Source organism: Phytophthora cinnamomi (assembly GCF_018691715.1).
Source record: "Phytophthora cinnamomi strain GKB4 chromosome Unknown Contig21, whole genome shotgun sequence".
Taxonomy (NCBI): Eukaryota; Oomycota; class Peronosporomycetes; order Peronosporales; family Peronosporaceae; genus Phytophthora; species Phytophthora cinnamomi.
This window is the reverse complement of record NW_027150954.1, coordinates 529979-553955: the sequence shown is the minus strand read 5'-3', so window position 1 is coordinate 553955 and position 23977 is coordinate 529979. Positions and strand designations below refer to the sequence as shown.

General features: G+C 58.9%; 9 protein-coding genes across 11 annotated transcripts; 4 read left to right on the top strand and 5 right to left on the bottom strand.

The window, feature by feature from the left end:
* Window positions 1–823: 823 nt before the first annotated feature.
* Window positions 824–2020, top strand: IUM83_03534 (Ethylmalonyl-CoA decarboxylase; the record flags this gene model as incomplete). The annotated part of the gene is made up of 1 exon (XM_067927543.1): window positions 824–2020. One exon carries the CDS (start codon window positions 824–826, stop codon window positions 2018–2020), a length of 1197 nt encoding a protein of 398 aa, XP_067795304.1.
* A 2331-nt stretch (window positions 2021–4351) lies between these two features.
* IUM83_03533 (uncharacterized protein) lies at window positions 4352–5659 on the bottom strand (the record flags this gene model as incomplete). Its single annotated transcript, XM_067927542.1, has 1 exon — window positions 4352–5659. The coding sequence occupies one exon, from the start codon at window positions 5657–5659 to the stop codon at window positions 4352–4354; it is 1308 nt and encodes a 435-aa protein (XP_067795235.1).
* Window positions 5660–7145: 1486 nt separating this feature from the next.
* On the top strand, window positions 7146–9272 carry IUM83_03532 (WRKY transcription factor 19; the record flags this gene model as incomplete). Its single annotated transcript, XM_067927541.1, has 1 exon — window positions 7146–9272. One exon carries the CDS (start codon window positions 7146–7148, stop codon window positions 9270–9272), a length of 2127 nt encoding a protein of 708 aa, XP_067795305.1.
* A 587-nt stretch (window positions 9273–9859) lies between these two features.
* On the bottom strand, window positions 9860–10821 carry IUM83_03531 (uncharacterized protein; the record flags this gene model as incomplete). Its single annotated transcript, XM_067927540.1, has 2 exons — window positions 9860–9865; window positions 10072–10821. 2 exons carry the CDS (start codon window positions 10819–10821, stop codon window positions 9860–9862), a joined length of 756 nt encoding a protein of 251 aa, XP_067795246.1.
* A 484-nt stretch (window positions 10822–11305) lies between these two features.
* Window positions 11306–12484, bottom strand: IUM83_03530 (FYVE-FINGER-CONTAINING RAB5 EFFECTOR PROTEIN RABENOSYN-5-RELATED; the record flags this gene model as incomplete). The annotated part of the gene is made up of 1 exon (XM_067927539.1): window positions 11306–12484. One exon carries the CDS (start codon window positions 12482–12484, stop codon window positions 11306–11308), a length of 1179 nt encoding a protein of 392 aa, XP_067795169.1.
* Window positions 12485–14883: 2399 nt separating this feature from the next.
* IUM83_03529 (DNA replication licensing factor mcm6) lies at window positions 14884–17860 on the top strand (the record flags this gene model as incomplete). Of its 3 annotated transcripts, XM_067927537.1 has the most annotated exons (3): window positions 14884–15362; window positions 15442–17161; window positions 17354–17860. In XM_067927537.1, the coding sequence occupies 3 exons, from the start codon at window positions 14884–14886 to the stop codon at window positions 17858–17860; spliced, it is 2706 nt and encodes a 901-aa protein (XP_067795399.1). The 3 variants fall into 3 exon arrangements, with proteins under 3 accessions (XP_067795399.1, XP_067795398.1, XP_067795400.1); XM_067927538.1 differs by having other exon boundaries at window positions 15457–17860; XM_067927536.1 differs by having other exon boundaries at window positions 15442–17860.
* Window positions 17861–18018: 158 nt separating this feature from the next.
* Window positions 18019–19500, top strand: IUM83_03528 (Vacuolar protein sorting-associated protein 27; the record flags this gene model as incomplete). Its single annotated transcript, XM_067927535.1, has 4 exons — window positions 18019–18344; window positions 18424–18544; window positions 18622–18702; window positions 18766–19500. The coding sequence occupies 4 exons, from the start codon at window positions 18019–18021 to the stop codon at window positions 19498–19500; spliced, it is 1263 nt and encodes a 420-aa protein (XP_067795240.1).
* Window positions 19501–20100: 600 nt separating this feature from the next.
* On the bottom strand, window positions 20101–20610 carry IUM83_03527 (P-type ATPase (P-ATPase) Superfamily; the record flags this gene model as incomplete). The annotated part of the gene is made up of 1 exon (XM_067927534.1): window positions 20101–20610. One exon carries the CDS (start codon window positions 20608–20610, stop codon window positions 20101–20103), a length of 510 nt encoding a protein of 169 aa, XP_067795236.1.
* A 2187-nt stretch (window positions 20611–22797) lies between these two features.
* IUM83_03526 (Cysteine desulfurase IscS) lies at window positions 22798–23806 on the bottom strand (the record flags this gene model as incomplete). The annotated part of the gene is made up of 2 exons (XM_067927533.1): window positions 22798–22825; window positions 22962–23806. The coding sequence occupies 2 exons, from the start codon at window positions 23804–23806 to the stop codon at window positions 22798–22800; spliced, it is 873 nt and encodes a 290-aa protein (XP_067795395.1).
* Window positions 23807–23977: the final 171 nt, after the last annotated feature.

The following is a 23977-nucleotide window of genomic DNA, read 5'->3' as shown; positions in this document are numbered from 1 at the left end:
CGTCACGGGATTGAAACGTTAAAAAATTCTAGCTGCACCATATTTGACCCGTACAACCACTAAACAGCAGCGAGGGGAGACTTAGTTTTCGTTGAAGCATGCGCGAACGGCAGCGTCGTGGCGGTCCCCAGCCACACAGGCGTCGACAGACTTCGACCGCGCAGAGCACCGCGTTTACGTTCGACTAAGTCTCGTCAAGATGTAAGCAAGTCGCGGTGCCGAGAGTTCGGATCGCTCGTGTGACCGACAAGCAGAGAGTTGGCCCTCCCAATCCGGAGATAGCGGCTGCAGCGTCTTTCACCGCCTCGAGCGCGCACGCCACCCGCTCAATGCCACCTGCTCAAGCAGCACGTTGGCCCAACGGTTACCGTTACGGTAGGGGTCTCTGAAAAGCATAGGCAGTCGATACATGTACTGTACGCCGGGGCAGACTCGACGCAAGCCGACTCAACGATCACAGGAACCCCCGGGGCAACAGATAAATGCGTCGATACGCGAGTTGTATCGAGGACCCCACGATTCGTGGTGCTTGGATGCCAGCGATGTGGACTCATCAGTCACGCGCCGTGGTCCCGAAATTTCTACATGTACATGTACCTTCCGACAGTGATGGTTGTGTGTGTCTGTCCGAACGGAGCCTCAAATCCGTCAGCAATATGTAGCCTGAGCCTGCACGGCGATCGAGCACTGACGCGTGCACTGGATTTGGCGTGAGGCCCGGCAGGGCCTCGACTACAGTTCACCAGCCAGCCAGCCAGCCAGCCAGCCAAACACTTTCTCATTTGCGCGGAGGAACCAAGCTTGTCTGTCTGCTCGAGACCCAATGGCGAAAGACCGCTTCGTACGGAACCTCTTCCCGGCGTTGGAGTTGTCGGTGGCCGACAAGGCCGAGCTGCAGGCGCTCGTGATGACCTTCGTCGAGGAACAACTGCCGCGTTACAAGGAATTCAGGGCCAACAACCGCAAGGTTGACGCCAACCGCTGGAAGCTCTTCAAGGCCAAGGACACTGCTCGTCTGTACTCCGAGCGGGACTCTTCCAAGGACAAGAGCTCTTCCAAGGACAAGAGCGAGCGCCAGTCCGCGAAGGGGGACGAGCAGGAGGTGACCAACATGCCCGTGATCCTCTGCGAGGGCTCCATCCCAGGCAGACTCGAGGACGTCATGTTCGGCGTCATCAGCCCCACGTTGGAGGCCATGCGCCTGAAGGCGTCCTACATTGATGACATCAGCAGCGCGTCGGTGCTGGCTACCATTGTCAGGCCCACACCGGAAGATCCGTTGCAGTCGCTGGTGTTGAAGTGGATGCAGCTGGACCTGCCTCTAGGCTCGACTAAAATGGTCAAGAACCGAGACTTCGTCTACATGGAAGCCACTGGTATCCTACGCACCAAGGGCGGCGAGCAGATCGGATACCACATTCAACACTCGATCGGCCTCCCTCAGGCCCCCGAGCTGCCGAACCTCGTGCGTGGCAATTGCCACCTGTGCGCGTTCTTCCGCCAAGAGCGAGACCACTCGGTCGAAATGTACGCGACCGGAGCGTGCGAACCGGGAGGTCCCGTGTTGAAGTCTCTGCTGCTTCACCCGGTCGCGTCCATGCTGTTGTCGTGCACGGACTACGCCCATTGCGGCGAGATGAAGAAGCTGGCGTGGATTATGCAGCACCGCAACGCCCAGAAGAAGCAGATGGGCACCAAGCGCAACGACGACAAGTGCGTGAGCTGCACCGCCTCGGTCAGCCACAGCAGAATCGGCAAGCTCAGCACCACGCGTGGATCGTGCAAGCTCTGCTTCCAAGCTGTGTGTCGCGCGTGCCGCGTGCGCAAGCTGCTGACGTTTATGGAGCCCGACCTCAAGTACGAGAAGCGCAAGGTCACGTTCTGCCCGGTGTGCATCAAGGACGCACTCAACATCAGTGCGCTGCAAGTTGCCAGGGATCAGACCTTGGCCCCCAAGAGGCAAGGCATCTACCGCTCTGGCAGCGATTTTTCCGTCACGTCTTCGTCGGACTCGAGTTGACGAGGAGCGTTGGCGATGTGTAAATATAATAGTTCCATCGGCAGAGCTGCGCTAGTTAGTTAGTTTTTTTATTGCGTGAAATGAATTACCGCAACACTACTTCTTCAAAACTTGCCAAGAATCATCAATAACGTCTTGACGATATTTTACAGATTCTTGATTGCCAAGAATATGCAAAGATCGTGAAGATGCTTATGCTTGTACGGGATGTGTGTACGTAGAATGCCAAAAGTACCTGTCTTGACTGCATCTACGGCATCGCGTCCACAGTGCTCATGTGGTAGGCGCAAGAGGTACGTACAGGTAGACCTTCTGTTGAGCGATCAATCTGTGCGTAATGGAGCACATAACGTGTAATGCCTGCCACCCAATTGACTCAAACAATGCGGTACAGTACATGTAGCAGTGGTTGAATGCTGAGCGGGGAACTCGCCAAAGCTCTACACGTTTGTTGTTGTGACCAAACGGGCAAACCAAATGGCTTCTTTACTTACTTCGAAGTAATACGGAAAGGGATAGCGTTGCTTGATAATAAAAACTTTAAATTCACTAACTACCTAAACTATCTAGGCAACAGGTTGAGGTATCGCTTGGACTCGAGCGATCCCCAGTCGTCGCTGCGCTCGGAATTTGACGGCGAGCTAGAATTCGTCGGGCAACTGCTCCATGGCGTCTGCTCCGTCAGCCTAATGCCCACATATTCCCCACACGCGACAGCACGCGCACTGGTCCGTGCTGCTTCATCGAGGCAGTACGTGCAAAACCACATTTTGCTCTTCACGAGAGCGCCCGCGTGCCCGATAAAGCCCAGTTCGATCTTCACTCTGCACGATGAGCATAAGGCCCGTTTGCAGAGAGAGCACGCCCCGATCCCGTTGGCGAAAACCCCGGGTGTCTGGCCACACCCGATACACTTTGCATCACCACGGATGTACGCGCCGGTTGCATCCGTACCCCGAAGTCTCAGCAACCACGTTAGCTTCTTGAGGTGAGCGCAATGCACCACTTTTCTAGCAGAAATCAACGCAATCGATGCATACTTCACCGCAAGCGATCGAACAATACGACCACCCGAATTCACCGAAGCTTTAGCGAATACGTCCACGACACTGTGGTTCCTCTGGCGATACAAGCCACAGATCGACATCGTGCCCCGGATGTTGTCACGCACTTTGATCGTCTGCGGGAAGTGCACCGAGTGCTGCAATTGGTAGCCGACCAATTCACCGTCGCTGAGCTTGGTGAAGCCCGTGGCTTCCATATACACGAAGTCGCGGTTGTTCACGATGGAGCGGAGTACGGGGGGTTGGTAGCCTTCGATCCACTTGACCGTGAGCGACTGGAACGGGTTGGTGGCCGACGGACTGTCGATCGTCGCCAACACGGCGCCATTCGCCAATCGGTCTCCAACGTAGAAGTACTTGAGCCGCATCGACCCTACCGTCGGGGTCATCAAGCCGAACATCGCGTCGTCCAAGGAGCCCTCCATGGTGCCCACCGTTAACAACGTCGGCACTTCTTCAGTCGACTCAGCAGTCTGCTGGTTCATGAAGCACAGGTCCGGGTCCTCCGCGGGGTCCGAGTTTTTGCCGTTCTGGAGTTCGGTGAACACCCGCATGTTGTCGCGCTGCAGAACCTGTTTCCAGCGTTTGTGGTCGAGCCGTTCGTGGTCATCGTGTAGATATCGCTCGTAGCTCACCACTTGGTGATGCACCAGCACGTGCACCAGTTCCTTGAGGTAGTTGGCATCTCCGTGAGCGAGGTGGAGTGGCAGGAACGGACTCGCACCATCAGACATTCTGTTGGTCGAGTTGATCCGCACCGAAGCCGCCAAGTCCGAGGTCAAAGCTGGAATGGGCCCATGTGGAACGCGGGAGTTCGGGGATAGCAGACGAGTACTGAACCGGCAGTTTGCTCTCCATGCGAAGCAGCAGGCGAGGCGAACTTGACGCTTTTCCCGCGAGATTGGCAGCAACTGGACCAACTCGTAGTCTACAACTTGTAAGAGAGACTCGGAAGACTCTCAAAAAAGCATCAACATGGCAGCAGATCCCTTTCGGGGACTCCGAGTCGGAGGATTCCCTCCACCTCGGGAACCGAGTCAGTGCGAACAGAACTCGCAGTGAGTGTACCGTGTACATGTATACCGACGTAAGACCAGTTCACCCATGTCAAATGAACCACACGCCGCTGCTCTGCCTGGTCACGCGTGCTTTCGATGCGGAGGCACGCAAATCTTCGTGTGGAACCAACGTCACGCGTTTACCGCTTCCCGACGTGACGGTGTACATACGCAGACATCCATTGCAAATAAACTTAGGTGGCTACGCTTCAAGAGCTGAGCGCGCTCGGCCGAAGCACTACAACGTTCGGGTCGGACGCGGTTAGTCCTTCCAGATGAGCCGTTAGTCGGTTCCTGTGATTCGAGTGGCGCTGTGCAGGACGGTCTGCACCGAATTCCTCGCAGGCGAGCGCCTGGGCGTCCAGACGCATGGCCTCGGTGGCACACGGACCGCAGAATTTCATCTTGTGCTTGGTTACGCCTCCCGTCCACGCAACGGAGCGCAGCGATTTCTTGACCCTGCAGGCCGCGCAGATCGGACGCGTACAAAGCGTGCACACGGCGCTTCTGCTGAGTAGAGAGGTGCTTTCGCCGCAGTTGAAGCAGACGCCGCCGCTGTCTGCGCGAAATTCTCGCGTGGGCGTCGTGCTCCTGCCGCTGGAGCTAATTGAACTGCTGCTGCTACATGTACTGGTCGTTGAAGCGGAACGTGCGCGGCTTGATACAGCCCAGGCGAGCTTTTTCGCCTGCGCGCAATCCACCAGGTTCTGAGCGGAGAGCAGCGCCGTCGCGCCGTACTTGACTGCGATCGCCGGCGCGACCTGGCCGCCCGGGTTGGCCGTGGTTTTCGTGAAAACCTCGACAACGCCGTCACTGAGTTGTCGATAGAACGCGCACACCGCCATGTGCGCTCGGATGTTGCCGTTCATCTCTCGAGCCCCCGGGAACGTCACCGAGTGCATCACGTGGTAGCCTACCCGATCGCCACCAGCGAGTTGAATGATACCTGTTGCTTCCATGAACACGAAGTCGCGGTTCTTGACAATGGGGCGGAAGATGTAAGGGTGGTCGCCCTCGAACCACTTCAACGTGTGCGAGCGGAACGGGTCGCTCGGCGTCGGCCTCTCGATGGTCGCCAGCACGGCACAGCTGGCGAACTTGTCCCCCACGTAGGAAGACTTGACCCGCATGGAGTCCGCAGTCGGGTTCAGGACGCCGTACATGACGTCGTTGAGCGAGCCTTTGATTGTGCCAACCAGCAGCAGAGTCGGCATTTCGGCCAGTGCAGCGCCCACCTCGGTGTCTCGACGGGCCTTGAACAGTCTTCGTCTTGACCCCCGTTCGCCGGCACTGCTATTCTTCCGTTGCAGTATTGGCTGCTGGCAGAACACCTGCAGGTTGTCACGCTGCGTGTTCCGCTTCCATTGCGTTGGGTCCAGAAGTCGCTGGTCCTGGTGCACGAACTTCTCGTAGCCCAGCACATGTTCATGCACAAGCAGCCTCACGAGCTCTTGCAGCCACGCGGTGTCGGTACACGACAAATGCAGAGGCCCGAATGGACTCGAGGGAATCGCCATCGTCGATGACAGATGCCCACGACGGTGGAAGTTGAGAAATGGGAGCATCCACTCCCGCTCCTGTCGAAGGAAAACAAGGATGTGTAGGTAGGTGGTCGTCTGCTTCGGAGCTTTGGATCCGTCAAACAGCCCATGTATCCTGCGTGGCCGCGTGGTTTCATGCATCGGTCAACTCTGCATCAAGTCGCCCGACTTTCGCACATGATCAGCCACGTTTTCCTCCAGCTTGGGTGAACGTACCTGAGTGTTCCCGGGACAGGCAAAGAGCTGCGAGCGTTGAGTTGGTGTGGCGTTGCTGCCTCGAAGCATTGCGGGGGCGAACCAAGCCTTGGCGTCGTGGCAAAGAGTGCATTCCGAGTCGTGAATGCCATCCGCTGATACGGTACAGTAATACCGATCTTCCAGCAGGGTCCACTTCAACTAGAAACCTGACCGACAGTCGGTCCGACTGCCTTCAAGTGTATCTGCGGCTCGCCTTCCTCGAACACTCCATTCTGGTCGGCAGTGAAGGTGTCTGGCTGAAGCGGCTGAGGTGGCATGGTATCTGCTCGCAAAGGCACGTGTATCCATCTGAGTCTCGGTGCGACAGGATGTACATGTAGCAGTGCTCAGCAGATGAGCATCACGCATTGCGGCTTCGAAACGGCCTCAAGTCATGTGGCGAGTCAACCTGAAGCATAACGTGTAGATCATCCGATTAAGCACAAAGCTCTCTCTAGGCTAGTCGCGCGGCTTTGCCATAGCCAAGGGCAACGGCTGCGAAACTTGGTTCGTCAGGTCAGGCTGTGGACCAGTTCCCACGCTCCAAAGGTCCACCAGTTTCGGTGGGGCAAAGAGCCGACACGTACGTCAAGCGGGCTGACCGGGCAAAGATCTCACACCGCCGCGACGCCTTCGTTTCTACCATTGCATGTCATACCCGCCTTTCGATGGTGTGCAAGACTCGATAAGTTTGACTGCAGTTAACGTGCAAAGGAAACCATCTTGGACTGCGGAGCATGATTCTCACAGGACGAGCTGTGTTCGTCTGCTTTCAGCAGTTTTAGTTTGTGGCAACGCAAATAGATCTTTGAATCAACAGCCGCAAATACATGTAGACCTGGCGTGCTCGAGGATAAGATGCATTCTTAGTGCAGGACAACGGATCGAAAAACTCACCCACGATCCAACATCGGACGTCGAGGAAGTTGATCGGCATTTCTAGCCTTCAATGGCCTGGGACACCATGACACACGAAAATAGTTAAGCGGCACTCATCGTCCTCGAGATGCACTTCTGCTTATCTTGCCCTCCTATTCATAGAGGTGTAGCCAGATCTAGCGTTATTGCAAGTTTCAAGCCTGCTTGCTTCGCTGGATTGGAATGTGTTGATGCTGATGGTCAACTAATGCACGAGAAATCGCGAAAGCCGCCGCCCCGACAATCAATTCACTCGCCAAATTCCCATACATCGGTCAAGCAGCCACCCCCAGCCAACGCCTGAGGAATGCACGATGTCATAGTGGCGACGACGCACCACCGACTGGACGACGACACGCCTCCAAGCGATGGGAACGAGCGACGCTATCGCGCAATGGGTCTGACGGGCTTGATCGTCCTGCTACTGATGACGACTAATGCTGTCAACCCCACCGACAAAAACTCCAGCCTGCGCAGCTCACTGTTCAATACGATGGACGCGGACGATACGAATGGCGCCACGACAACAACCGCGCCGGTCTACGTCGACGGCTCCGGAACGATTTCGGCTACTTCGAACTCCACGGACTCCAGACTTCGAGCCGTGAACATTGGCATGGGCTGCCCGGAGTTTGAGGTGGCATTCGACAGTGCAACACCAGGTAGCGCGACACCGTTCCGGTCGTTCACGCTGACGAAGGGCACAGGGTATGCCTACGTGGCGCTCCACTTCAGCAAACTTTGGATGCCGCGCGGTGTCTCCGTTGTGCTCCGCGCAGTGGAAGGATTCGACACCCCGGATCGCACGATCAACCTTTCGACAAGCTACCCGAGCGGCCAGATGTACGACGACGTTCTGGCCCAGCCTCTTCTCACGAAGGAATTCCGTCTTGAGTTCTACCGCAACAAGGGCAGCCCCAACACCACCGAAGTTGATGCTGACCTCATCGCAGACACTTTCAGCGTGACTGACAGCGACGTGACATGCTTTGGTTTCGTCATCGACTCGTACGACTACATCCTCATGGACAACGATAACCCGATTGTGGCCACTGACGAGTCCATTTGCGCTTTTGACAACACCAAGGAGGCCGTTTGCTACTACTACGACAACGCCACCCGCACTGCATTCTTGGCTGCTCGATCCGTTGCTCGTCTGCTGATTCCGAAAGGTCCGGGTGCTTCAGCCGGTTGTACTGCTTGGTTGCTCGGAAACCAGGGACACATCATGACCAATTACCACTGCGTGTCCACAGACGACGAGGCAAGTGGCACCACGGTGGAATTCATGGCAGAAGCTAACGTGTGTAGTGACAGCGTTTCCTGTGAATCGTGGGGGGCATGTCCGGGAGATACCGTTGCGGTGAGTGTCGACCTTATTCACGCTGACGAAGAGCTCGACTACGCGCTGTTGAAGTTGCCGTCGGGTGGAGCGCAGGCTGCTCAAACGTACGGCTACTTGCGATTGAAGACGCGCGACGGAGTGGTGGGTGAGCAGGTGTATATTCCGCAGCACCCGCTGTACGAGGGGAAGCGAATCGCGATGGTCGATGACTACAACAACAACGTGGCGTTGCTTAGCTTGAGTGCTAGCTCTTGTGGCACGGTGGGCTACTCGTATACTGGCGATACACAGAGCGGTTCTTCGGGGTCGCCTGTGATCTCCTTCGCGGATCACGGTGTCATCGCCCTGCACCACTGTGGTGAAATGTGCGCGAACACGGGTATTCCAGCGAAGAGCATTATTGCTGACTTGACAGCGAACGGCATCAATGTGGCTGACTTCGACGGTGTTGACGACGGTTTAGACCCGGCAGCCAACGCTGAGCGATTTCCGGCATACACCCCACCAGCCCCTGAGGCTGCGTTGCCTCTAACGTCACGCCTGACGATGAATGGTGCTATCATCCTTGCTTCGAGCTACGTCAGCATCGACTCCGTGAAGTTTACGTTGGCCAGCGACACGGACATCTCGTTCGACATACTCTCGGTTGAGATTGCGGACAACGACACCTTCTACGATCTGAACGGAGACTGCCAGGCTACGTACCTGGACGCAATGCTTTACCTCTTCGCTGATGGAGACTCAGATCCCGTATTCTCCATCGACGATGTCCAGGCTGACGACGGATATAACGATGGCTCTGTGAGCTACCGCGACCCGTTCATGCAAACCTTCCTCAAGAAAGGATCGTACACTCTGGCAATTGCACCGACCGGCGCGAGTGGGGATGACGCGCTTGCCGGCAAAACTAAGGCCGATTATCCTCCCGAGCTTTACACTTGCCGCACCCACGGCTCGTACGGCTCCTACCGACTTGAAATCTCCAGCACTGTCGGCAACAACCCCTTGATCTTCACCAGCCTGCCTGCGACGGTAGCAATCAACCCAGCGTTGTGCCACAAGACGCCTGAGGCTATCTGCCCGAGCTAGAGCACGACAGGGTAGCTTTGAATCGCTCGATATACTTACCAGACCATAAATTTATAAGGACATGCATCCAAGTGGGAAAAAACAATAGATATTACCTTACTTTCGCCCCTCTTCACATGCCCATGGTGTTGCCGCCACGGCCGCTGGATTCACCCGATATCGGGCTCAAACTCTGGTAGAATTCAGCAAACATTTCTCCAGATGCCAACTCCTCGCTTGCAATAGTCAGCGTGTCGGCCGCTCTGGCACGATCCACGCAGCGACCACAGAAGCGCAAATCACGTCGAAGAAGTTCGCCTTGGGGTTTGACGAAGGTGAGTTTGTGCTTCACCCGACACGACGAGCAGACAAATCGGTAGCACAACTTGCAGCGATCCCGGTCTAGACGCTTGTCGTACGTATTCGCCAAGCTGCCGGAATGAGTTCTATGGGTCGATCGCTTCTGGCACGACGTGCATTTCTCCATCGTACTGGCCACTGCAGGGACAGGACCCAGAACCTCTGAGATCACTGTGAGCGGAACGCTGGGGCGAGTTGTGGCGGTGCTGGACGTTGTTGTGGTCACGGTGGATTGCGCTCCAGGAGAATTAACCCTGTTGGCTTCCACCACAGCCGCAACGGCATTTTGCATGACTCGTTGGCGACGCGCTTCACGAGAAGTCTTCGCTAACCACGCCAGCTTCTTTTTCTGAGCGCACTCTGCAATCTCCGTCACAGAGATGATGGCATCCGCGACCGACCTCACCACAAGCGAGCGGATAATACTACCACTCGGGTTCAAAATGGCTCGAACGTACACGTCCACTAGGCCCTCACGCTCTTGACGGTACAACGCGCCCACAGACAAATTCGCGCGCACTCGCCCTTCCAGCTCTGGGGCTTGCGGGAAGTTCACCGAGTGCAGCAAGTGATACCCCACGCGTTCGCCCGTGTCCAGCTCCGCGAGCCCCGTCACCTCCAAGTACACAAAGTCCCGATTCTTTACGACCGGTTTCAGCACCTGCAGCTGTTCGTTCTCCATCCACTTGACCGTGAGCGAGTGGAACGGGTCGTCGGCCGTCGGCTCGACGATGCTGGTGAGCACGGCCCCGTCCGCCATGTTGTCCCCCACGTACGAGGACTTGACCCGCATGGCCTTCAGCGTCGAGTTGACCGCGCCGTACATGGCGTCGTCCAGTGTGCCGGCGATGGTCCCCACGGCCAGCAGCAGCGGCAGGTCCGCCAACGACGCGGCGGCCGCCGCCGTCACCTTCTCGCCCGCGGTCGTGCGCTGCAGCTGGTGGCGGTACTCGCGCTCCAGCTCGTCCTGCGTGGCGACACCGGCCTTGCGTCGCTCCTTGAGCGGGTGCTCCACGTACACGCGCACGCCGTCGCGCTGCTTCGTGGGTTTCCAGCGGCGCTCGTCGAGCCGGCGCTGGTCCTCGTACAGGTACTTCTCGTAGCTGCGCATGTGGTCCTGCACGAACACGCGCGCGATCTCGCCCAGACTCGTGGCGTCCTCCACCGAGAGCTGCAGCGGGCCGAACGGACTGGGGCCCCACGCTGGCATGGCCAAGCGATATGATATGCGTATCTTGTCAAGTGAATGGGACGAAAAGTTCAGATTTGACACGGAGGCTATTTATAGCCGCGACTCAACCGCCAAGAGCTATTTTAAGGCAATAAGGCGCTGGTAGTGTGACTTGGCTGGCTGCTTGGGGACTGAGTGTTGTTGGGGAGGCTGAGCTGCGCTGCGTGGGAGTCGGAAGACACCCGGACGTGGTGCGTTGGTAACGGGCTCAGTGTCGGTCGTTGACGTCCGGATCAGGAATGTGCCGCGTCCGGATCAGGGAAAATGGCACAGTCCGGTTTTTGGCCAATCGCAGAAATTCGACTAGCGACGCGACGATTCGCTGAAAAAAAAACTGCAGGGGTTGAAGTTGCCTTCAACTACATGTATGTACTTTTGACTTGTGCTCGGAACTTTTTATCGACGCATTGTACAGATTAGACGGGGAGGGAGGAGGTTCTTTGTTATGTGTCCGACGGAGAGCTTACGCAGTGCGCTCCGAGTCGGACGAGGACGCGAACGAGTAGTCCGTGCCCGAGTGGAAGGCGTACTGCGAGTTGGTACCCGTGAGCTGGGCGCGTGCGGCGTCGGCTGTGTTAATGTCAAAGGCCTCCTTGATGCACGAGGGACAGAAGGCCGTCTTGCGCTCCTCGAACGTCATCTCGAGCGTCACGAAGTTCAGACGCTTCTTGACGCGGCACGTGCCGCACACGAGGCGGTGGCACAGCTTGCACGAGTCGCGCGAGCGTCCGAACTTGCCGAAGATCTTGGAGCTGATGGGGATGCCGCAATTAACGCACTCGCCCTCGCCGATGGGCGCGCCGCGCTGCTTGTCCAGCGCGTAGCGGCGGTGCATGAGCCACGTGAGCTTCTTCATCTCGCCGCAGTGCGCGAACTTGAGCGCCGTGAAGAACTTCATGGCGGACGCGGTCACCAGGAACGACTCGACGCTCGAGCCGTTGGCCACGACGCCCGACGCGTACAGCTCGACGCACTGATCGTGCTCCTGGCGGAACAGGAAGAAGACGTTGACGGTCGCTCGCACGCGGTTCGGCAGCTCCGGCGTCTGCGGGAAGCCGATCGAGTACATGAGGCGGTAGCCGACGCGCTCGCCGTTCGCCAGGTGGGTGAAGCCCGTGGCCTCCATGAACACGAAGTCGCGCTTGTTCGAGTGCAGCAGCAGGTCCAGCTCCTGCCACTTCAACGCCAGCGTCTGCAGCGGCTCCTCGATCGTGGGCTCCACCACGGCGGCCAGCACGGCGGCTCCGGTGAGCTCGTCCACGTACGTGGCGTTGAAGCACATGTCCTCGGATGTGGTGCTCACCGTGCCAAACACGACATCGTCCAGCGTGCCCTGCATCGTGCCGACGCAAAGCGAGACGGGCGTGCCGGCCTGCTCGGACGCCTCGTTCATCATGGAGTGGTTGCCATCCGTGGTGGTGCGCACCTCGCGCTCCAGATACAGCCGCAGGTTCTCCCGCGCCTTGAGCGGTTTCCAGCGACGCTCGTCCACCTGGCGACCACCGTCCTTGAGGTACAGCTCGTACGACTGCAGGCACTCGGCCAGGAAGCCGTTGGCCGTCTTCTGCAGCTGCGCCTTGTCACCGGGCGACAGCTCCATCGACGGGAACGGGTTCATCACGAAGCGCTTCTTGCCGCCCATGGTCTCCGATGGATTTGAAGCTCCTGCACCAAAGCGTGGCGTGCTCCTCGCGGCAGATTTTTAAATGGTTGGGGATGCGCGTCCCGCTTCGTGCCTCCGGATCGACGACGGCGGCCCACTTAGGTTGCATCAAGACGACTGGGATCCTCATCGCGGGCATGGCGAGTCGTGCATAGCACGCTCGGGCGACACGACTCGCGTCTCGGGCAGGAAGCAGAAAGGGACAGGCTAAGTGGAAGGTGCGGTGTTGTGGCGTCGGTGGACAGCTCCCGCAGCAGAAATGGGCAGCGCCTCGACCCGAGGCACCTCGCGTCCCCGTCCGAGCACCGAGCTGCAAGCAGCGCCGAGAGGCTAGTGCGGTGCAGAGTGCCGAGCAGGCTTTGGAGGCGGTGCAGTGTAATGCTACACGTACACGTACACATGTACCCGAGCATTTCACCTCGCGGCGAGAAGTAAGTTACAGCATAGTATTACTACATGTACTAGCAACCCCGCGCGCACACATGCTCGGATGACCGGGCAAAGAGAGTGCGCACGGGCGCGGCTCAAGTGTAGGCACCGAGTGCACGAGACGGATTGCTACAGTATCATTGCGAGCGTTAGCGGCCACGACTACATATACACATTACTGTTGTGAGACGAGAGGCCCTGGTCGTTATTGCTCCCTGTAATACACTGCGCAGCTTTCCACGCGAAGATGATGGTCCGTCGTGCCGGGCACAAGGTGAGCCAGTCCTGGGTGTACATGTAACGAGTCAGGGCACGTCTCGGCACGCTGTCGTGCATGACAAGAGACCTGCAGTCTATCCACAAGATTGGGAAGTGGAGCCCGCTTGACAGGCCGGTGACAGCTCACTTTGCGCTCAGTGCGAAGCCTCACCCCTGCGACCATGATTTCTACAGTCAATTTCGAGTCCTGCCAGCTGCTGCTTTCTACCGCGCTGAATAAGTTCAATTCAATGCATGTAATGCTGAGCGCACGCCTGTGCTGCAGATTCCACTGATACAGGCATGTACACGCTACTGGACGACGGCCAAGTTCCGTTGCCTGCCTCTGGCAATACATGTACTACTTTGAACCGCCGGTTTTTGGACAGCTTACGGACGCGATTGATGAGAGAGAGCTTCCGCTTGCTGGAAGATCCGCTGCCCGTGCTCTCAAAGCGAGGTTGATATCTCTGTGGACTCGAGAGGGTAAACTGCTGGTTTACACTGCGCGGTGGCCACACGCCGCTGGCGTCGCCAGCGTCGCGCAGCTGATTGTTTTTGTGTTTGTGAATATTTGGCGCTCACGCCGATTTGAAGGCATTGTATATGCGGGGGGTGGACTCCACCGTGGGGCAGTGTCTTTCTTTCGCTTGGCGGCGCGCGCTGTTCCCTGGTGGCCTAATTTCGCGAGGGCTTGCAGTGGATAAATGCGCTGGCGCCAGGGAGTGCAAACTGTCGATACACAGTCATGCGCAGATGAGTGCGCTGGTCATGCTGGACAGCCTTGTCAAGGCTGTCCAAGACCCTTGACGCGTTCGCTTCAACAACACTGCAGACGGTGCAGCAATGGAGCAAAGCGCATCAGAGCGTTATTACTCGCGAAAAAGGACCGAAAGGCTCTCGCTCTCGCTCTCGACGAGAGCTCCAGGTCGCGCGCAGAATGGCGTCGCCGAGCCCGGGCTAGCAAGCAGAATTCGCACAGTGAGGTCACTCACCACTAATATGGGAGACGTGAGGTGAGATTGCTTGAGCCACAGGCGAGGAAAACTTGGGGGTGGAACTTTTGCGAGCCCCACCGAGGCAGCATACGTACATGTACGTTTCTTCATGGAGGTAAAACCAAGCTAAATCAAACTTCAGTCGCAGTGCCACGTCAACGAAAAAGATATCAGCGTTGCTGTGCACTGTATGATATCGTGAGTCATGTAAATGTCCAGGAGGCGTCATTGCCGCGCACTGCAGGAGTCGGGTCTGGAGGACAGTGCCGCCCACCTGATAACGTGTGTGTGAAACCCGCTAGGATTGCTAGACGCGCCGCTGGGTGCCACCATGCTGTTCGAATCAGCAAGATCCACAGTACGCGACTGTACGTTAGGCTAAGATCTGACAGCAGCAAGTCCCATACTGCATCCGGCTCGACCCGCACCTTTTGCCACAATCCGGTAGCACCCAGCACTTCCCACCGCAGCAAATAACCGTATGAAAACTATCCTGTCGTTCACGCACCAAAGTTGAAGGTATGTAATCAAACCACATACAAAAAACTGGTCATCCAGTGCATTATGTACAACACACTAAGTTGTAACTTTCCGCCGTCCAACTTACAACTTAGTGTTCGATACACAACTATCCGATCGTTTTTGGCGGGATTTTTTGTTTGGTCCTATCGCTGGTCCTAACCTAATCTAACAATGCAGGCAGGAGGCAACGCCGCTGGCGGAGGCCCGGGCGTGGGCGCCAAGCGCGGGCGCGGCGGTGCGACGGCGGCGCTGAACCCTGGCGCGGCGCCCGTGGAGCTGCTGGTGGACGCGACGGCGGAGGCCGTGAAGACGCGCTTCCTGCAGTTCCTGTGCGGCTACGGGCAGCAGGACGCGGACGAGGCCATGCAGGACGAGGGCGCGCCGCCCAAGATCAACTACAGCCAGCAGGCCGAGGTCATGCGCAACACGGAGACGTCGTCGCTGTTCGTGGACTTCTCGCACGTGCTGGAGTTCGACCCGGACCTGGCGCAGGCCTTGCAGGCCCAGTACTACCGCTGGGAGCCGTACCTGCGGCGCAGCGTCTTCGAGTTCATCCGCCTCGAGGACGCGGCTTACACGGTCAACGAGGACGCCAACAAGACGCAGCGCGAGTTCTTCGTCAACTTTTACAACTTCCAGCACGTGTCGCAGTAAGATATTGTTAGGATTTTAAAGGATTTTTTAAGGATTTTTTAGGACGGGGACTAAATTATGGTTTGCTCCGAACAGTATTCGGGACCTCAGGACCAGGAGCATCGGCGAGCTGCTGTCCTTCTCCGGGACCGTGACCAGGACGTCCGAGGTGCGGCCGGAGCTGCTGTTCGGGGCTTTCACGTGCACCGACTGCGGCGGAGACACCACCGGAGTGGAGCAGCAGTTCCGCTACAGCGAGCCGGTCAAGTGCCAGAACCCGTACTGCCCCAACACGTTCTCGTGGGAGCTCAACACCGAGAAGTCGGTGTTCGTGGACTGGCAGCGCGTCAAGGTTCAGGAGAACAGCGACGAGATCCCCGCCGGCAGTATGCCCAGATCGATCGACGTCATCTTGAGGCACGAAAACGTCGAGCAGGCCAAGGCCGGCGACCGTGTTGTATTTACGGGTACGCTGATCGTGGTGCCCGATGTGTCCAAGTTTGCTCGTGCTGGAGGAGAGAATGCGGTTGCTACTCGCAACAACGGCCAGCGACCACGACGTGGAGGAGAGAACAGTACGCAGGGAATGGAAGGAGAAGGCGTGCGCGGTCTCAAGGCGCTCGGTGTGAGAGAGCTTACGTACAAGACGTGCTTCCTGGCGTGTAGTGTGCAGACCATGGAGCAGCGCTTCAACAGCATCTCCATTCGCAGCGAGTTTAACGAGGATGGTGCAGAGGGAGAAGATGGCGGTGAAGCAGCTCTGCAGGAATTCAGTGATGAAGAGCTGGCATCGATCCGTGATATGCAGCAGGACCCGGATCGGTACTTGAAGATGGCCAAGTCCATTTGCCCGTCGGTCTATGGCCATGACGAGATTCGCAAGGGAATTTTGCTCATGCTCTTTGGTGGTGTGCACAAGAAGACACTGGAAGGTATCAAGTTACGTGGCGATATCAACGTCTGTATTGTCGGAGATCCGTCAACGGCGAAGTCGCAGTTCCTGAAATATATCGTTGGATTCTTGCCACGCGCAATCTACGCGTCGGGAAAAGTAAGTTCAGCTGCAGGTCTTACGGCCTCGGTGACGCGTGATGCAGACAGTGGAGACTACTGCGTGGAGGCCGGTGCTCTTATGCTGGCGGATAACGGTATTTGTTGTATCGACGAGTTCGACAAGATGGACCCGATGGACCAGGTCGCGATTCACGAGGCTATGGAGCAGCAGACTATCTCGATTACGAAGGCTGGTATTCAGGCCACGCTAAACGCGCGCACGAGTATTCTCGCAGCAGCGAACCCGTACAACGGTCGATACGACAAAACAAAGACGCTCAAGTATAATGTGAATATCTCGGCGCCCATTATGTCGCGTTTTGACCTGTTTTTCGTTATCCTGGACGACGGCGACGAAGTTACGGACCAGAAGATTGCGGAGCACATCGTGAATATTCATATGCCAAGCGAGCTGCAGGTTGAGGCGACGGAGACCGGGGCTTACAGCGAAGAAGACCTTAAGCGTTATATCAAGTTTGCGCGCACGCTAAACCCGGTGATTACCCCGGAAGCCAAGCGCATGATGGTGGCGTGCTACCGAAGCCTTCGCGAGAATGACGTAGTGAGCAATGGCCAGACCAACATTGCGTACCGTATCACCGTGCGTCAGCTGGAGTCCATGATCCGTTTGTCGGAGGCCCTGGCCAGACTCGACCTCATGGACACCGTGCTAGTCTCGCATGTCCAAGAAGCGTACCGGTTACTGAGCAAGTCGATCATCCACGTCGACACGCAGAACGTAGAACTGGAGATGCCTGTTCCCGTAGGAGTTGAGAGTGAAGACAATGGCGACGATCACAGCGGAGGTGGCGGTGGCGGTGGTGACAATGACGGGGATGACGACGATAATGACGGTGGAAGCGGAGGTGGAGGTGGTCAAAATGGCGCTGCTAATGGCACTGCTAATGGTGATTCTTCGTCTGCTAGTGCTGCTACGAACGGCACTCCATCCAAGCCCAAGCAGGGCTCGACTTCGTCGTCTTCACTCTCGTTTGAGCGCTTCGCGAGGATCCAAAAGGCCATCGGTCGGTTCATCCGTGAAAAGGAAGAGGAGGCGATGAGCGCCAAGCTCGCCCGCGACGCGATCCGAGCGCAGGCTGCGGTGAGCGGAGAAGGTGAGCAGAAGGAGAAAGAGGACGATTACTACGAGGAGGAGGCGACCGGCGTGCTGCAGGGTGAGCTCGTGACATGGTACCTGTCGTCGCAGGACATCACGTCGGAGGCGCAACTCTCGCGTGAGAAGCAGATGATCTGCTCCGTGATCGACAAGCTGCTGCAGGACAAAATCCTGTCCGTCGTGGACATGGAAGACGAGGAGGAAGAGGAAGACAAGAGCATGGAAGACGACGAGCAGGACAAGAAGAAGGCCAAGAAGCGCGCCAAGAAGCTGTCGCCCGAGGAGGAAGACGCCAAGAAGCAGCACCGGTATTTAACAGTGCACCCCAACTACGCCTTCGAGTAGAGAGCACCGCCACCCCGAGACAGCAGATAGACCAAATACAAACAACAGCAGATACAAGTTGAAGTGGCCGTGTCAATTTTGAGCCAGTTTCGATCTTCGAGGGTCGCTTAGTCCAGCTTAGTCCAGCGTAGCCTCCCCTTCAGTCTCACGTAGCGAGCATGCTTCGCGTGTACACGCCGCTGGCGCCGGAGCAGCCCCCAGGGGGCAGCACCACGGAGGAAACCTTCCTGCAGGCCGAGCACTTCGTGGCCGTGGTGCTCTCGCGGCTCGACAAGGACCCCATGTCGGTGTCGCCCCGCCTCTGGGTCTTCCAGCAGCAGTCCACGGCCAACCGCCTGTGGGCCTTCAAGCAGCAGGCGCTCGTGGGCTCGTGCGACGCCCTGCGCGGCTCCAAGAAGTACGAGGAGTTCAACCCCAAGAGGAGCGCCTCGGGCGTGCTGGGCTTCCCCTGCTGCCAGTTCGTCGCTGGCGACGACTCCAAGCTGTAGGATAACGGAGACAGACCTCCTAGTGTAGAGCTCCATTGTCGTTCGTTCCGCTCATGTCGTTGTCGTTGCGAGCAGGAAGCTGTGGCAGAAGCTCGGCGACATGTCGCCCGAGGAGGCTCAACGCGAGTACATCCGCGTCGTGGAGGACGTGCTGCCGCAGTGGCAGTCGCCTCCGAGTTGGGATGGAGCGCTGCTGGTACGGTCGACGGAGCGAGCCGTGGAAGATATTCCGGACTCATGCATTGCGTTGTGCTGCTGTGTCTGCCGCTGCAGCGAACGTGGACGCCCGACGACTGCAGCGATAGCTGCTCCGTGTGTCACGAGGCCTTCACCTTCCTCAACCGCCGTCACCACGTGAGTCACGTCCGCCTCGAGCGCTGATGTCTTCCGTTGCTAACGGAGCTCTATGATCAACAGTGCCGCCGCTGCCTGAACCTGGTCTGCGCCGTGTGCTCGCCCCACACGGTGCCGCTGCGCGTGTTCTCGGAGCCCACGGGCAAGCGCCAGCGCGTGTGCGCCACGTGCTTCGACGAGATCGGCGAGGCCGCCCGCCGCAGCTCGCTCACCAGCAGCGGCGACCAGGTGCGCGAGGCCACGGTGCCGCTCCCGACCAAGGACGAGAGCTCCGAGGGCCCGGCCAACCCGGACGACAGCAGCACCGACAACGGCGAGACGTCGTCCGAGTCGGCGCTCGCGTCGTCGGCGGCCATCCACCTGGGCTCGCTCGAGTTCCTGCAGGGCGCGTACGGCCAGGGCTCCAAGGTCTACCGCAAGACGTGGCACTCGTACTTCTTCGTGCTGCTGGTGCGCAAGGGCTCGCTCGGCATGTTCGCGTCGCAGGCCGAGCACCTGGCGGGCAGCGAGCCGCCCGCCGCCGTGTTCAAGCTCAGCGGCTACACGCTGCGCATCCGCTCGCAGCCCAAGCGGCCGCACCAGTTCCGCCTCACGCACAGCAGCAAGGGCGGCGGCAGCCCCAAGAAGCCGCTGCACTTTGCGGCCTCCAGCCTCGACGAGATGAACGGCTGGATCGCCGCGCTCATCAAGGCCATCGCCGTGGCCGACGAGCTCGAGCGCGTCGCGGCCGAGGAGCGTCTCAATGGTAACGGCTCCAGCACCAAGCAGACGGAGAGCGAGACCGCCACGCAGGAGTAGGAAGCCGAGACGCTGTAGTGGTTGATGTGGGGGACAATATGACGTCTTCTTCTTCATATTCATCAGTGGCAATCATAGTACTATATACTTGGTAGTTCTACAACAAAAGCGGAGGCTTGGTGAGCCTGGGGGTTGCTAGATAGGTTCGTAGATACACGCGACGGTCACACGGAGGCACACTCACACACGCACACGAAGTCCGGCGAGCACACAGCACAGCTCTGCAACTTGGTGGGGACGTGCGGCGCTTTGGACGGGGGTTTCTTCAAGGGGAGTTGGTTGTTTTGTTGGAGGTTGGGGGGGGGGCTTTTGACTACTTGCACTCCTTCGATTCATCTTCATCTCTTGTACAGGGTGAGGGGCGCCCACTCGCCTTTATAATGGTACACGTAATGGCGGCTGGGCTCTCCCCTCCGCGAAGGAGGGTAGGTAATAAAATAAAATCAGCTTCTCTCTCGGGAACACCCGCGGCAAAGGCGACGCAGAGCAACAAGCAGCAGAGCAGCGCGAGGTGCGGACGACGCGTGGCGGCGTGTGGGAAGGGGGCCCCCATCATGCAGCCGACACCCGACTCGACTCACTTCCTCTGCGCTTGTGCGTTTACTCGTGCACCATCATACACCGCGAGAGCGGCGCGTTGACGGCGCACGAGAAGAACTCGACGGTCTGGTTGCCGGGCGTCACCATGACTCTTCCTGACGGAGTCTTGCCCATCTCGTAGATGCTGAGCTTCACGGGCGTGGGCACGGTGGGGATCGTCGTCATGTCCGGGCTGGCGATGCCCATGGTGTAGTCGTCAAGCTCGTCCAGCTCATCCGCGTAGAACGGGCCTTCCTGCGACGACGAGGAGGCCGTGGACGCGCCCGAGTTGTAGTACTCCTGCTGTCCGTAGTACGTGGGGCTGCTGGGGGACGAGTAGTAGTTGTGCTGCTGCTGCTGGTAGGCCGAGGCTTTCACGGGCGACGAGTAGCCGTCGTAGCCGCCGCTGTACTTGGACGGGGACGTGTACTGCGCGTGGCTGTACTTGGACGGGGACGTGTAGTGCTGCGTCTGCGTCTGGTAGCTGCTGCTGCCGCCGTGGTGTCGGGAATACCGGGGGCTGGCGTACATCTTGATGTTTGTATGCTGGGGGGCTTGCGAGGCGCGTGGCTTTTTCGGGAATGGCAGGTGACTGCCGCCCGCCCGCCGGCGGTAAATTACGCTGACTTTTATTTAAAATTCAAAGCGGGATGCCCCGACTCTGCAGCGAGTATGGATGTTTGTATGCTGAGGATGGACATCACCGCGAGAGCCAGTGGGAGTTTATCGCCAGCCGGAATAGATTTCCAACGGCCGAAAGCACTTGGCTTTTGTATCGATTACTGCTACCTCTGCGAAAGGGGAGCCGGGCGCCCGTAACGGCTGGCGCCATACTTTAGGCAAGTGAACCCCGCATCTGATGCCGTTGTCGAGTTGCAGCTCGACGTCGGAAGAGGCCGCGCGGATTCTCGCTGCAACCACATGCCCGCCGAGTACCGGGCCTCGATCTTCCTGCGGCAGCGGCGTAACGCGGTGGTCGCTCTGCCTGCGCCGTCGGCGATGGCCAGCAGCGCTCTCGGGCTTTTTGCAGGTCTTGTCGCTGCAGGTTGTTGAAACGCGAACCCTGGAGGGTCGCCCTGAGTTTTTCCTCGCGTAACGGGACCCTCCCCGCTCTATGCATTTCTTATCCGCTGCCAGCACCCCGAGAGGAACGCGAGCTTCGAGCGAGTCCGGGGCAAAGCGGAGGCGAGCGGAGCGGAGCGGCACGGCTGCCGATCCGGGTAAAGGGCCTCGCCGCCGCCGCTGCTCGAAGCGCGCCATGGCCGAGCGTCATGGAGAGCGTGCTGCCGCATCACCAGCCGAAGCGGCGCTGACCAATGGCGGGGCCGGAAAGTCCCACCGTCTGTGACCGAAGGGATTGGGAGAGCCCATACAGTACGCGAGTGAGCCCAGCGTGTCACGCGAACCCAATAAATATTGACCGGATTTGAATTCGGTTCGGATCTGGACGGCGTCCGGCCACCGGCGATAGCCGCGCCGCAGCTCCATTAGCAGCGCGCCCAGCGGCTTGAAGGCAAGGAAGGCCGAGGTTTGGAGGTAACGCCGGAGCTGCTCGAGGGTGCAGTCTCCGGCGTCAAGCTCATGGGCCTGATTTTCGCTGTGGCTACTGCGGGCGGTGATTGAAGCCCCATAGTGAGATCCACATTAACTCATCTGTCTCACTCGTCAAAGACATGCACGGGCAACTTCAATTTACGCCCGTCGTACGCTCGCAGGCCGCGAGCCAAGCCAAGCAGGCTTGTCATGCCCCGCTGATTGACAGCGCTCCGAGGCGACGCGAAAGCGCTGACGGCGGTGGTGACCAGGCCCAGCTGCTGCGCGAGGGTCAGGGACTCAACCAGGCTGCAGTAACGCCGAGCGTTGCTGCCAGCAACGCCGAGAGAATCAAGTATCCCACCTGCGCCAGCAACGCTGCCGCTGCTCTCGCTGCGATGACCAGCGTTTCGACCGGTGCGGCGTGGCGAACGTTGGCGTGGCGAGACAAACTTTTGCGGTGGCCCCGCGGTAACGGCGGTTGTCGTCTTGGTGAGACAACGGGCTCGCCGCGCCAGGATCCTCATCAGGTTGTTGTACCTGTACCTGCATGTGACAGTGACGGCAACGACCGCACGAAAGATGGCTACGAAAAGGTCAAGCATTACATGTACCGGTTCAACTTGACCGATGCGTGCGACAACTGGCAAAACGTCCTAGGGGTTTATTAGCTGGTTTCGGTGGCGGTGCTCTCGCCGTTTCGCCGCTGGCTAGATCAGCTCGCTCTTCTCGCCTGCTGCTTCGCTATCCACTGCTGTATCCGCCCGCCGCCTTAGTGCGCGTCCTGGCTCCACTGGATCGTGTTGGGGTCGATGCCCTCCTGCACCATTTCCCACAGGGGGCTCATCTCGCGCAGACGCGTGACGTGCTTGACGCACAGCTCCACGGCGTAGTCGATCTCGGCCTCCGTCGTGAAACGGCCGATGCCGAAGCGGATGGACGTGTGCGCCAGGTCCTCGCCCACGCCGATGGCGCGCAGCACGTACGACGGCTCGAGCGACGCGCTCGTGCAAGCGCTGCCCGAGGACACGGCGATGTTCTTGAGCGCCATGAGCAGACTCTCGCCCTCCACGTAGGCGAACGACAGGTTGAGGTTGCCCGGGTACCGCTTCTCCAGGTCGCCGTTGAGCACCACGTGCTCGATGCGGTCCGTGATGCCGTGGTAGAGCTTGTCCGAGAGGTAGCTCACCCATCGGTGGTCGTTCTCCATCTCCTGCGCGGCCACCTCGCAGGCCTTGCCGAAGCCAACCACCAACGGCGCGGCGAGGGTGCCACTGCGCAGCCCGCGCTCCTGGCCGCCACCCGAGATGATCGGCTCGAGACGAACGCGCGGGCGGCGACGCACGTACATGGCGCCGATGCCCTTGGGGCCGTAGACCTTGTGGCCCGACATGGACATGACGTCGATGTTCATGTCGTTGACGTCGATCGGCAGCTTGCCGAGCATCTGCGCGGCGTCCGTGTGGAAGAAGACCTTGCGGTCGCGGCAGATCTGGCCGATCTCCTTGAGCGGCTGCAGCACGCCGATCTCGTTGTGCACGGCGATGATGGACACGAGCGCCGTGTCCGGGCGGATGGCCGCCTTGAGCTGATCCAGGTCCACGAGGCCGTTGGTGCCCACGGGCAGGTACGTGACCTCGAAGCCCTCGGTCTCGAGCACGCGGCATGAGTCCAGCACGCACTTGTGCTCGATCTGCGTGGTGATCAGGTGCTTCTTCTTGGCCTGGGTGAAGTGGGCGATGCCCTTGAGGATGGCGTTGTTGCTCTCCGTGGCGCCCGACGTGAACACGATCTCCTTGGCGTTGGCGCCAATGAGGCCGGCCACGCTGCCGCGCGCGTGCTCCACGGCCTTGTCGGCGTCCCAGCCGAACTCGTGCGTGGTCGAGTGCGGGTTGCCGTACGCGTACGTCATGTACGGCAGCATGGCGTCCAGCACGCGCGGGTCCGTGGGTGACGTGGCCTGCACGTCCAGGTACGCGGGCTTGGCGCCCTGGACGGCCGCCAGCTCGCCGCGCACGGCGAAGCCCGGCGAGAAGATCGTGGCCGACTGCACGTTCTCCAGCACGCTCTCGGGCACCTCGTTCACGGGCGTGTAGCGCTTGTCCGTGGCGAAGGCGCGTGTGGAAGTGGCGCAGGCGGCGCGCGGGCGCAGGGCGCGCGCGGAGGCGCTGGTCAACGAGCGCAGGGCCTGCATGGAAGTGATGCTTCGAGCGGCTTCTTGCGTTCTTGGCCGTTAGCCGCCGGAGAGGGTCAGCCGGCCGCACAAACATTCCGTATCTTACGCGTGCGATACGCGTATTGTACGCGTGGGATTCGCGTAAACAACGCGCAATCGGACGCGTGCACGCGTCTGAGCGCTTGCGAT